Source organism: Sphaerodactylus townsendi, linkage group LG04, assembly GCF_021028975.2.
Source record: "Sphaerodactylus townsendi isolate TG3544 linkage group LG04, MPM_Stown_v2.3, whole genome shotgun sequence".
NCBI classification, from domain to species: Eukaryota; Metazoa; Chordata; class Lepidosauria; order Squamata; family Sphaerodactylidae; genus Sphaerodactylus; species Sphaerodactylus townsendi.
The window spans coordinates 22,853,467-22,866,081 of NC_059428.1; the positions used below are offsets into that span (position 1 = coordinate 22,853,467).

The 12,615-nt window shown below is 43.6% G+C and overlaps 1 protein-coding gene across 1 annotated transcript in view; it reads right to left on the reverse strand.

The window, feature by feature from the left end:
* Positions 1–12,615, reverse strand: part of TRPC6 (transient receptor potential cation channel subfamily C member 6) — a 103,815-nt gene that overhangs the window by 10,990 nt on the left and 80,210 nt on the right. Inside the window, exons 5-6 of the mRNA XM_048494032.1 lie at positions 3,767–3,983; positions 1,091–1,312 (exon numbers count right to left, since the gene is read on the reverse strand). Of these exons, the coding sequence (XP_048349989.1) occupies positions 1,091–1,312; positions 3,767–3,983 (439 nt within the window). The remainder of the gene's footprint in view (positions 1–1,090; positions 1,313–3,766; positions 3,984–12,615) is intronic.

Sequence of the window (12,615 nt, forward strand, 5' to 3'; positions counted from 1 at the left end):
TTGTAGCAGTAAGCAATTTATGCTGGCTCTGCCTCTTCTGGCAGTATGCTGTGTCCAAATTTCAAAAGTGGTCGAGGGTCATGGACATCTTGCGCCTCATGGAAGCATTTCTGTAATAGAGTTAGCCTGATGTTCAGACAGGGTACCCTTGAGGGGCCCTTTGCCAAGCTGAAACCAAGTATAGAGATAGTTCTGAGTGATTCAGTTGCTAAGCCAAGATGCTGGCTGTGGTTGTCAAGACAATGGCAAATCTCACGTTCTCTTGCACCAAGGGGGAGCCTTGTGAGAGGATAGAAATATTATGCCATATGTGGCTTGCTGTGTACTACTTAAGTTGGGGTGTGACCTAGACAAAGTAGATGCATCCTGAGGTCAACAGAGGATGTAGCAGAAAGGAGAGAGAAGAAGAATGAAGGTATTGTCTAACCTCCTGCCCCCCAAATGATAAGAACCCAGTCGCTAACTACCATATTTCCAGGCAAGATATGAGATATGAGGTGGTTTGTTATTGCTTTCCAGCAACCCTGGTCTTTCTTTGTGGTCTCCCATCCAAGTACTCACTACAGCCAACCCTGATTAGCTTCTAAACTCTGACCAGAACAGGCTAATCTGGGCTATTAGGCTGCTTCCATATTAAAATAATTCTTTTAACAAGACCTGTAGACAAATCTTACTTTGACTTGGATGGCCCAGGCTAGTCTAATCTCATCAGCCCTGGTCAGTGTTTGGATGGGAGACTACCAAGGAATATCATGGTCTCCAGACAGAGGACAGCAATGGTAAACCACCTCTGCCAGACTCTTGCCTTGAAAACCCTACTGGGTTGCCATAAGTCAACTGTGACTTGACACTTCACACACAAATTTTGTAAAGTGCCGTCAAGTCACAGCTGACTTTTGGTGACCAAAGCAAGGCAATTTAAAAGCAAGTGAGAAGTAGAGGTGGTTTGCCTTGGCCTTCCTCTGTAAAGTCTTCCTTGGAAGTCTCCCTTCTAACTGACCCTGCTCAGCTTCCGAGATCTGATGAGATCGGGCTATACATGCTGCCTTCCCTCCCCCAACAAGTCTTAATGGTTTATATATAAACTCACCCAAAGTGTAGTACTTTATGTTGGGGTCTAGTGCTGCAGCCGACATGTTTGATTTCGCAACAATGCTTTGGGCTCTGGAGGCATGCCAAAATGCCATAAACCTTGCAATGAAGGAGGCAGCAAAAATAGCTAGCATACCAAAATCTAGCATATTCCACAACTCAAAGAGGTACTCCTTGGGACCTTGAGACCAAATTTCTTTACATTCAGACCATATCATACCTAAGCAAAGAAAGAGAGATCACACACATTACATTAGCTTACAATTATGTGAATTACATCAGATAGAAATAGAGACTTTCAGTGGGACGCATGAACTGGAACCTGAAATCTGCAGTATGTACAAAGTTTCCTAGCGTAGCATAAGATTGGGCATTTCCAACTCCTCTCCCCAGTTACAACTTGCAACAAGCAAATCTACTGTACATCAGAAGGAATAATGATTATGGAAGGTATTTCAGTGGATGGAGTATATAAGGTATATAAATAAGGTAACAGGTGAGGTTGTAACTTATACTTTCTTTACAATTTGGGGGTATCCATTTATTCCTTCATGTCTCCCATGGTTCTCATCCCATTTTTAAAATTACGTTATCATATTGGTTCCAAAAGTGTGGCAATTAATGAACGGGAAAGCTATACCCAACATCAAGCAGAACGTTTCTGATGTTGCATTTTAGTGCCCTCCGGGTATCAATATTTTAATGTGCTCATTAGTGCCAACTTATTCTCATGCCTGAAGCAAACAACTCTCTTTAAAACGTGGCTTCTTAAAGTTCTAATTCTTGCACTGCCATTCTCAGCAGAGTCACACGCTTCTAAACCCATTGAAGTCAATGGGTTTAGAAGGGTGTAATTCTGCTTAGAACTGCACTGCTATAAAGTAAGGCATAGCCATCTATGATGAAATGAGTTTGGTTTAATGCACGTTGTTAATTCTAGAGACTAACAATTCTCCAAGCCACAGATGTTTTCAAAATAACTTGTCATCTCTTTGTTCTACATAAGGTGAAGAAGAAAAGGAAGACAGGCGTCCTTTTCATATCTGTATCATCAAGAGTAATGTCTACATGCTAGAACTGGATCCTTCTTTTCCTAAGCCTTTGAAATGTAAATTACACATGAATTAATAACAGCATGTCACTGGCACACTGCAGGGTGTGTTTTAGATGTGACTATCAAATACATTATCTGGGCTGGATCGTGTACTCTGCATTTGTTCAGCTTAGTGGGGTTAGTTTGAGAACGATTAATTAGTACCCAGTTAACAGGCCTGATTCAGGGGAGGGGCTGTGGCCAGTGGTGGGATCCAAAAATTTTAGTAACAGGTTCCCATGGTGGTGGGATTCAAACTGTAGCGTAGCGCCAATGGGGTTGGGTGGGGCATGACAGAGGCGTGGCTGGGCATTCCGGGGCAGGGCATTCCTGGGCAGGGCTGTGGCAAGGACGCAGCTGCTGTGCCGGTCCTTGGGCGGGAAACGAATGCATGCAGGTGCAGGCTGCCACGCACGCCGGTGCACCTCCTGCTAGACTGCTTCGAGTTCTGTGTGCTACTGCTGAGAGGAGGGGCGTAACTAAGGCAAAAATCCCGTGGCAAAATCACCAATTAGTAACCCCCTCTCGGCACACACAAATAATGAGTAACCAACTCTCGGGAACCTGTGAGAACCTGCTGGATCCCACCTCTGGCTGTGGCTCATTGGAAGAACTTCTGCTTTGCATGCAGAAGGTTCCATGGTCAATCTCCAGTATCTCCACTTGAAAGGACCAAGTGGAACTTGATGTGAAATATCTCCACAGGAGACACTGGAAAGTCACTGCCAGTGTAAAGTTGACAGTACTGACTTTGATGGACCAAAGGTCTGATTCCATATAAGGCAATTTATGTTTGTTCATAACATACAATCAGGATATACAATCAGAACATTCTACAGACAAACTTCATATAGTCCTGACTGGCACTTACTACAGTGAGAACACATTGAAATATTGTTGTCAGACAGATCCTTGCAACATGCAACGTGCACAGGGATCTTTGAATGAAATATAATAAAATTTCTTTTCCCACCACACCATTTTTGCTTCTCTTCTTTGGTTTTGGTCTGGCCCTTCTGTCTGCACCCTGGTTGGTGCAGCAGAGCAAAAAGAGACACCTTGGGGCATTCGAAAAGTTCATATAAACTGTACACAGTATCCATGTGGCTTTGCAAAGCAAAGTTGATCCACTAGGTGTGTGACAAAAAACTAGACAGCAGAGATCTATTGGAATAGGCAATTTCGAAAACCTAGAGTTCAGGATGGAGAGGAGCACCTGATTAGCACTGGGGAGAAAGTAGAACTGAATAACACAATACCACTATTTAAGTTTCATGTTGAACCTCCAATGGGGTACAAGGCGGAAAAGAAGATTTGGATTTATATCCTGCTTTTCTCTCCTATAAGGAGTTTCAAAGTGGCTTACAACAAACGCCTTCCCTTCCTCTCTCCTCACAAGACACCTGTGAGGTAGGTAGGGCTGAGAGGATTCTGAGAGAACTGTGACTAGCCCAAAGATACCCAGGATACCGAGGAGGTTTCTTTCCTTTGTATTACACTGAAGTAGAGACATTGAAAATATAACAGAATAAGAGTCCTCTTTGGTGATTGCGGAAAAGAATTTTAGGAAACAGTCCTTACCTATTACCCAAGAGATAATAAGCATCTCCATCCAGGAGAAGCAAGAGGTTTTCATCCTGAACAGCTGTTCTTCATTGTCAGTCCTCGATTCATTAGGTTTTATTTTGGTGCCATCAAATCTGTCTGCTGCATTCATGACTAGCAGCCCCAGAAAAATGGTGAAAGAGGCAGCGTGTGCCACAAACTTCATGAAAGGTCCACGCATTATCCTGCCCACCTGCAAAATGTATAAAAGAAACACCCCCACACAAATGCTATTAACTTATTTCTATGTTAATTTCTATGCTGGCGAGCAAACAAAGAATAAACAAAATCTCCCAAAACAAATAAGAATATAATCCAACAGTCAGATACCCTACAGAAATACAAGGGAGCCTATGGAGTAAAACATGGATTTCTCTAATAATACAATTTTTTTCCTTTAGAAGCCATCTGTACCTACTTACCACTTGTCTGTTGCTCAAATGATCCAGGTACTTAAGGGATATAACTGTGCAAGGCATATAACTGTGCAATAACTGTGTGGGTATGACAAGTGGAAACACAAGGCATGATGCTTAGGTTTTGTTCCACACTCCCACAGGGGACGGGGTGTGTGCCGTGCACTGGGTGCATGCCTGGGAGGCAAAAAATCACCCCCAGCCCCCTCCCCTCCCCCCGCAGTGCCCCCAACCCCCTTCTTACACTTACCTCAGTTCTATTCCTCTTCCTAGAACTTTTTCAGGCTGGAAAAAAGGCCTGTTCACAGTACAGGCTAAAAGCAGCCCGAGGAACTACAGTTCCCAGGAGACCTTGGGGCTGACAAGGGAAGTATAGGCCCCATCAGGCCATTTTTAAGCCTGAACTGTGAATAGACCTTTTTTTCAGCCTGAAAAAGTTCTAGGAAAAGGAAAGGAACTAAGGTAAGTGTGGGAGGGGGACACTGCGGGGGGGACTGCGGGGGGCCATGGGGGCGGAAAATACAGACTGTGCACCAGGCACAGTTTGGCCCAGCTATGCCTCTGCATTCCCCCCGACCACACTAAAACAAATGGCTGCAGGACTTTGGAGAGGGGCTTCTGCATGACAACACTGCATGATTGTCCACTTTCCAGGTTTTTTCTAACTTCACTGTATCCCTCTCCACCCCCCACCCCCCAAACTTGCTTGGGTTTGATCTTAGATGGTACTCAAAGTGGATTTTTGATCTACATGAATGGGAAGGTGAAATTTTCCACTCTTACTAGCATACTTCTAGCTCCATATAGTCTTCTTTCTCCCTGCACCTGCCATTTTCCCCATCCCTACCGTTGGTAAGCTTTTAAAAAAATCGGTAATAGATATATTGTACCACAGTGTTATACTTGCTACTGATTCTTTCAAAAGCCTTCCGGGGGCAAGGGGAATGGTGAACACAACAAAGCTGGGGGAATTTCCCTGGCCATTTCCGCACAGCCAAATAACAGCACTCTAGGGGGGAAAACGTCCCTAAGATGCTGTTTGCATTGCAGCAGCGCTGTCCTCGGCCCCTCCCCCCAAGCAGCATGAAGATGCCACTTTTAAACCTCACTCGTTGAGCAAGGTTTTCAAAAAGCGGCGTCTTCCTGCCAGTGCGGTGCGAACTGCACCGGCAGGAAGGCACTGCTTTTGGCCCCTCCAATGACTTACTTTGCATTCCTTTGCAGCTCCGGGTGGCTGGAACGACACGCCCATGCTGCCCAGTGACCCCCAAGGAGGAATGCAAGGTAAGTCCCTCGCAGACACCCTGGGCGGCTCCGTGTGGAGCCGCCCCTGCGGGCAGCGGTGGCGGCATTGGGACTGCCCACATGGGACAATTCCAATGGTCCCGAAGCTCTACAGGCTTCATCAAAGCCGGTGGGAAGCTGCTGCCTCTGGCCGTATGGAAACAGCCCCTGTGTGGAAACTCCTAGCCAGTGTAAATGTAGAGGCTTTCACCCCAGCAATGAGAGGAGAATTCATCATATGAATTCATCATATCACCTAGAAATGTATTGATGTCCTTTTCTGCATTCTTATTTTTTCACACTTCCAAATTCCTGTTTCTTCCAGGAGGGGGTGTTGGTTCAGTTCCACATGTTCTGCCCCCTTTAGTGGTTGATTTTTGGCTAACGTAAGATTAAGTCCAGTGTATCTCCCCACAGATTTAAACTGCAGGCTTTTATGCTGGATATAAACTTGTTTATTATAAAATGGGCCACTAAAGGGAGGAAAACAAATGTGGAACTGAACCTGCCCCTGCCCTCAAGAAACAGGAAATTAGAAGCAAGGGAAATGAGAATGGGGAAAAGTCCAATGACTGTCACCAGTTTTAGGGTGGGGCTCAGTTGCACCTAAAGGGGCTGATGGTGGAAAAACAGGAAAAGTGCAGCCAGGTAGTGGTCCTATTTCTATCATTTCTTCATCTGCTCATTCTCCCTGTGGAGAAGAATTAGGTCAGTCTAGGCCCTATTAAACTAATGCTGGTATGGGGATGAAGCAACTATGGAGAATTGATTCCCTCGGGGGTAAAATAATTGAAATTGTTTAATTAACACAGTAACTATATCCAATCACATTTTTTCTGCTATGTGGAAAGGAGGAGGATAAAAATGTTTTTAAAACAAACATGCTTCTAAACAGTGGCCCTTTTCACAAAAGTCACCTGAAATGTTTGTAATATGTTTGCAAAACATTTTCGATCCCCCCATTTGTTTGCACTCCCTCCCTCAAAATGTTTCATGGCCGCTGTGAGGGTTTCCCCCCCCCTCTTTTTTGGCTATTTGTAGAATCAATGCTTTGAAGGCTTGATGCATGGATACTCTGTTGCTGTGTGTAATCAATGCTTTGAAGATTTAACCTTTTTTTCAAAAAAAATCACAGAACTGATGAAAATAGAGTCAAAGGGGAATGGAGTGAGCTCAGGGATGCAATACAAGGGTGGCACAGCCTAGAAAACCCACAACAGCCATGCTTCTAAACACTTCAAGAACAAACATACTTCTAAACATGTCAGCAACAGAAATATGGAAATTGGATATTTTTCAGTTTCTCTGTTTTGGAAGACCTTGTACTTTCAGTCTTTTCTGTACAGCCTCTGCATCTTGTCTGGTTTCCCAGGTGGGAAGATTTTTAGATGGCAATGTAGAATCCTCCTCTGTGTTGCTGGGATGTTCTTTCTCCTGACTAGAGTTGGCAACTTTTAAATGTGTCCCTCCAGCTATCCTTTTAACTACAGACTGATCTGCAGCAGTTATCAGATAGTGTTATTTTAACTGTGTCAGGAAAAGCTTCAACTGCCAATTTCCACTTATTGAGCCCCTATTAAAGCTACACCTTTTCTTTGCCTGGCCAGCTGACAACAGTGAAACCAATGTGCTCTTCAAGAGAAAGAGTTGCATTCCATTGAAAAAGATGAGTAGACAGCCCTGCCCATGCAATATCATGCAGTTATTTGGGTGACCTAAAATTAGCGTCAACAATCATTGGAGCCTTTCCCCCTCAAATACTATCATGTAATTTAATCTACAAAAAATACCCGCTATGTCATCTTTATGTTTTTATTAGTCTTACTTTATTTACTTAAAATGTTTATATGCTGCCTTTCTGTTTTATGCTCACTTGTTCGCTAAACAGACTTCAAAACCAACATGCTAAATCACATCACTTGTGCTTCAGGAGAGGCTGAGACTATGGGTCATGAATTATTTCACTGCCCTTTATATAAGAAGTTATGGGCAAAGACTGTTCTCCTCCTCCTCGACAAATTTCCAGCTTGTTTCATAAGGCTTGTTTAGAAAAACTGTTAGCAAATGAAACTCCTAATATCTCGAGGCATGTGGAACATTTTTGTGCCTATGCAATTAAAACTCATGGCAAGTTTGGACATATAACATTTTAAAAGTAAGTATTATTATCACCTAAGAGACTTTTTTGGATTTAAATAGTCTTACCTTAAGTTTTATTGGTTAATTATATTTATCTTTTATTTTTTAATAGCAAAATATACATGTATATACTTATTGTCGAAGGCTTTCACGGCCAAAATTACTAGGGTGTTGTGGGTTTTCTGGGCTGTACGGCCTTGTTCCAGTAGCATTCTCTCCTGACATTTCGCCTCCATCTGTGGCTGGCATCTTCAGAGAATCCTCTGAAGATGCCAGCCACAGATGCAGCTGAAATGTCAGGAGAGAATGCTATTGGAACAAGACCACACAGCCCGAAAAACCCACAACACCCTAAATTATACATGGGTGATTTCCCCACTGCCAATTAATCCTGGGATAATCACCTGAAATATCCAGGTTCCCTCAAGATCTCCTCACAGTCAAACCGTGGAACACAGATCAGTTCCATTTCTGGCGCTCCCCCTCCCCCTCCCCATAGGATTTTCCTGGACCTGCTTCGTTCGTTCGTTCGTTCGTTCATTCGTTCATTCTCTCCTCATTCATTCATTCATTCATTCATTCATTCTCTCCTCAATTTTGGACATTAAGCAAGGTCAGTACTTGGAGTCCATCAAGGAAGACTGCGGAGGAAGGCAATAGCAAATCACCTTTGCTTAGTCATTTCACTTGAAAACCATACTGGGGTCGCCATAAGTCAGTTGTGTCTTCATGGCACTTCACACATACACATGTATGTGGGAAGAATTAAAAAAACTGGGAGGGGGTTGAGACGGCTAATTACGTGTCGCCGCCTCCCTCTGTTTTCCTTCTGTCTTTCTCTGAACTGACCCTTCACTGCCTTCAACATTCCGAGGAGAAGTCCTCACAGTTCTCAATGGGCCATTGAGGGATATCTTTTTAATTAGACCACTATTTATCTGCATGCTTTTAGGAATCTCCCAAGTATGCAGAATGTTATGCTTTGTTTGATTTGGTCCACTGCTTCTTCCACTGCTGTTGTAACAGGTTCTCAATCATCAAGCTTGCCATCAGAGGGAACATATAGGAAGCCCTTTAGAAATTTCAGGGAAAGGAGGAAGTAAATGATTTGGAAATTTACTATTCCTATTCACACAGCCAGCCCCCCGTCCCCATCTCCCACCCCACCCCAGACTCTGTGATATCTACAGTATTTCAGCAGGCCAATTTTTTCATTACCATTTTGGGTGTGAATGAAGGAATGAGGAAAGCATTTTTGCACAAAATGTGACTTCACTAACATATGCCAAGTGATGTTAGTATATGGGTGTCCTGATTTTTCTGGTTTCATGATACTCAGAAGTGTGATGTATGTTCATGTTAGCTTGGACGGATTTATGGAGGAGAAGTCGATCTATGGCTACCAATCTTGATCCTCCTTGATCTGAAACTGCAAATGCCTTAGCAGACCAGGTGATCGGGAGCAGCAGCAGCAGAAGGCCATTGTTTTCACATCCTGCATGTAAGCTCCCAAAGGCATCTGGTGGGCCACTGTGAGTAGCAGACTGCTGGACTAGATGGACTCTGGTCTGATCCAGCAGGCCTTATAGCAAACTCTATGGCTAAGTTCAAGACCCCTCAGGATTTTTCAAGCATGAAGAGCTACCATAGCTTGTTGATGCCTCCAACGGATGCCTCTAAACAAAATACCTCTTCATGTTGCATGACAATGAGATACTCTTCCATGGACATTTTCATAACTCCAACAGCAATGGGAAATGAAAGCCACTTTCTTGGTCCTTGGAAACTAAATTTAGATTGGCTCTATCATCAAACTTTCTCTCCTATCTCATGAAAGGCACAAGGCTCCATGGGACACAGGAATCAGATAAGTTAGAAGAAGGTTGAGCTGTCTTGAACCTCCATTCAGAACAAGTTTAAAGAAAAAAGGAGACTCTCCAGGTCATTATTAGGAATGTGAACAGAAATTTTTATTTGGATGAGGATTTAAGTGATTTCTTTGATAGTAGTTTTGCCTGGTCTCATTAACTTCACAACAGAAATGTTTGAATTAGTTAATCAAGCAGGGAATTGTTGCTGTTGTTTTCATTGGAAATATATATTCCTCTCCAGCTAGGACACACCAGCTGGCATCCAAAGCAATGGTTCTATAGGCACAAGGATTTCCAACTGCAGAACACATTTTGCAGGAACAAGACTGGGGGTGGGAGGGTGGCATTTTGCTGTCATGGAGAGGGGTGGAAATTCATGTTTTGAAAGCAGAAATCCTTTCATCTGTGGACACACTGATCTGGATTCAAGTCATTCCGAATCCTCCTTCCAACCTATTGAGATAAATTTTTCCAGAACTGACAAACTTATTTAAGGGATTTTCCTTGACAAATTACAGTCCACACGAGAGGCACATCTATAGGCAGATGTTTAAAAGAGCTTTTCAGATTAGGTCAAATATTAGGAACCTTGCTGTTTAATGGTAGATCATATGCTTGCTGGCATATGTTACTGTGAACTCAACTGATCCTCCTTTTGTGGTGGAGAAGTAAGATCAAAATACTTTAATAAACGTGCAGGCTTTTTGTACATTGCACAAATCCATCTAAAACCCCACTGTGGCTGTACAGGAATTTATTTGCTGGTCTCACCAAATCTATCCACTTGCAGACCCAACATTTTAAAAAGCAGAAGGGAAGATGCAGACAATCCCACTGTGATCAGAAATGTGATGGAAAGAACACACTCACTCATAAGTTAGCAGTCGTTCAAAAATATGCACTGCCGTTGAGATTTTGCATATGTAAGAGGCTCCCATGACTAAATACAGTGGGAAGAACTCCATAACAGAGACAACAACAGAGGCGGCTACACTACTAAATTGCAGGCTCTTGAACATTATGTATGTATGTTTCTCCAAAGGCTGCAATTTTCAGAATATCAGTATTCAATACATATTAGCAAAAGTATAACTTTCACTACAGTAGCACTGAAGAGAGAAGTAGGTAGAAATTATGGCATTGATGCATGAGAGATATCCAGCCCAATCTAGGGGGGGCGGGGGTAGAAGAGCAGCAGCGAGGGACAGTGACATGGCAGTGTACTCACGCTGCCACCAATGAGGTTTCAGGGGGCGCAGAAGGGTGGGATTTAAAAACCTGGCCACCTGAAAAATTCCAATGGGAAGACCAACTTACGCCATACTTTTTGGTGGTGCAAGTCAGCTGCCAATGTAGGGGGCATTCCCAGGCTCGAAGTCCTTTAGAAGCTGACTAAAGTAGGCTCTGCCCCTGGGAATGCCCTTTGGAATGCCAGTGCATCCTCCTGCGATGCAGGACCAACAGTGTTGAGGAATACTTCCTGGTTCCTGCGCCACAGCACCCTGCCCCTTGGCGCCAGTTTGCATAGCATATTAAGTAGACTGTCCATTGAAGTCCATGCACTTGAAAGGGTAGAGGGGAACTGTGGCCGAGTGGTGGAGCATTTGCTTGGTGTGCAGAAGGTCCCGGGTTCAATCTTCAGCATCTCCAGTTAAAAGCACCATGTGATAAGTGATGTGAAAGACCTTTAGTCAGAGATCCTGGACAGCCACTGCCAGTTTGAGTTGATGATATTGACTTTGGTAGACCAATGATCTGATCTAGTATATGGCTTCTTCGTGTATTTGTATGTATGTGACAATTCTGCTTACAATGGCATTGCAAGGAAATGAAGGGCAAGCCCAAAGAGTAAGGACAGCTGGAAGAACAAGATAGGAAATATACTTAAAACGCCTTATGACAAAGCTGCTAGAAAGGCACACAGCATTCTGAAAGGAGTACAGAAGTTTGTATTTGAACTACCCTATTTGGATATATAGCTGTGTAAGCTGTACAGGCCTGTGGAAGGGCATCTGTTTTGCACGCTAAGGATCTAGGCTCATACTTGGTCATTTTCAGTTAAAGGACCTAGAGTGGGAGTTATTAAGAAAGACCGGGGTGAGGGGGGGGGGCAGGGTATACGGTAGGCTGTCAGAATAGAGAATTTTGAGGTAGCTGGTCAAAGACTTGATGTGAGCAACATGATTAAAAAGCAAATGTGTGTGTGTATACACACACACACACATACACATGTACATATATATATATACATATACACATGTATATATATACACATACATACACACACACACACACACACATACAACACCCTGTCCGATTCAATAAAGTCTATATTAGACCACTTAGCATTGAATAGATACAGATTGTCTGGTGACCCATGTTTCTGCCTATAAAAATTCATGGTGAAGGAAATTACCATCAAGTTCCAACTGACTTATGGTGAACCCCATAGGGTTTGCAAATCAACAGATGATCAGAGGTGGTTTGCCATTGCCGGTCTCCATGTCAAAATCCTGATGTTCCTTGGAGGTCTCCCATTCAAGTACCACCCAGGGCCCACCCTGCACACCAAGGTTGCTAAGTGGAGGAAGGCAATGGCAAACCATCTGTGTTAGTCCCTTGCCTTGAAAACATGACTTGATGGGACTTTACACACACAATGCTTGCTCTTGAAAATGTCAGGAAATATAATTCTGCAGTCACTCCATTACAATAAATAACATGGCACTAAGGCATCAGAGGCAGAGCTACAAGGGGGCCGGAGGTGCACATTGCACCAAGTGCAAGCCTGGGGGAGGGGCAGCAAAATTTTCAGGTTTGTTTTTTGGATTTTTTAGTGTTTTTCAGTTTTTGGCCTGCAGGGGGCACAGTTTTTATGCTAGCAAGACCAAAATTTCAGGGAGTTTTCAGGGGACTTTCCTGATTACCATCCAAGTTAGGTGAGGTTTGGTTCAGGAGGTGTAAAGTTATGGACTCCCAAAGGGGGTGCCCCATCCCCCATTGTTTCCAATGGAAACTAATGGGAGATGGAAGCTACACCTTTGAGAGTCCATAACTTTGGACCCCCTGAACCAAACTTCACCAAACCTGGCTGGCATCATCAGGATAGTCTCCT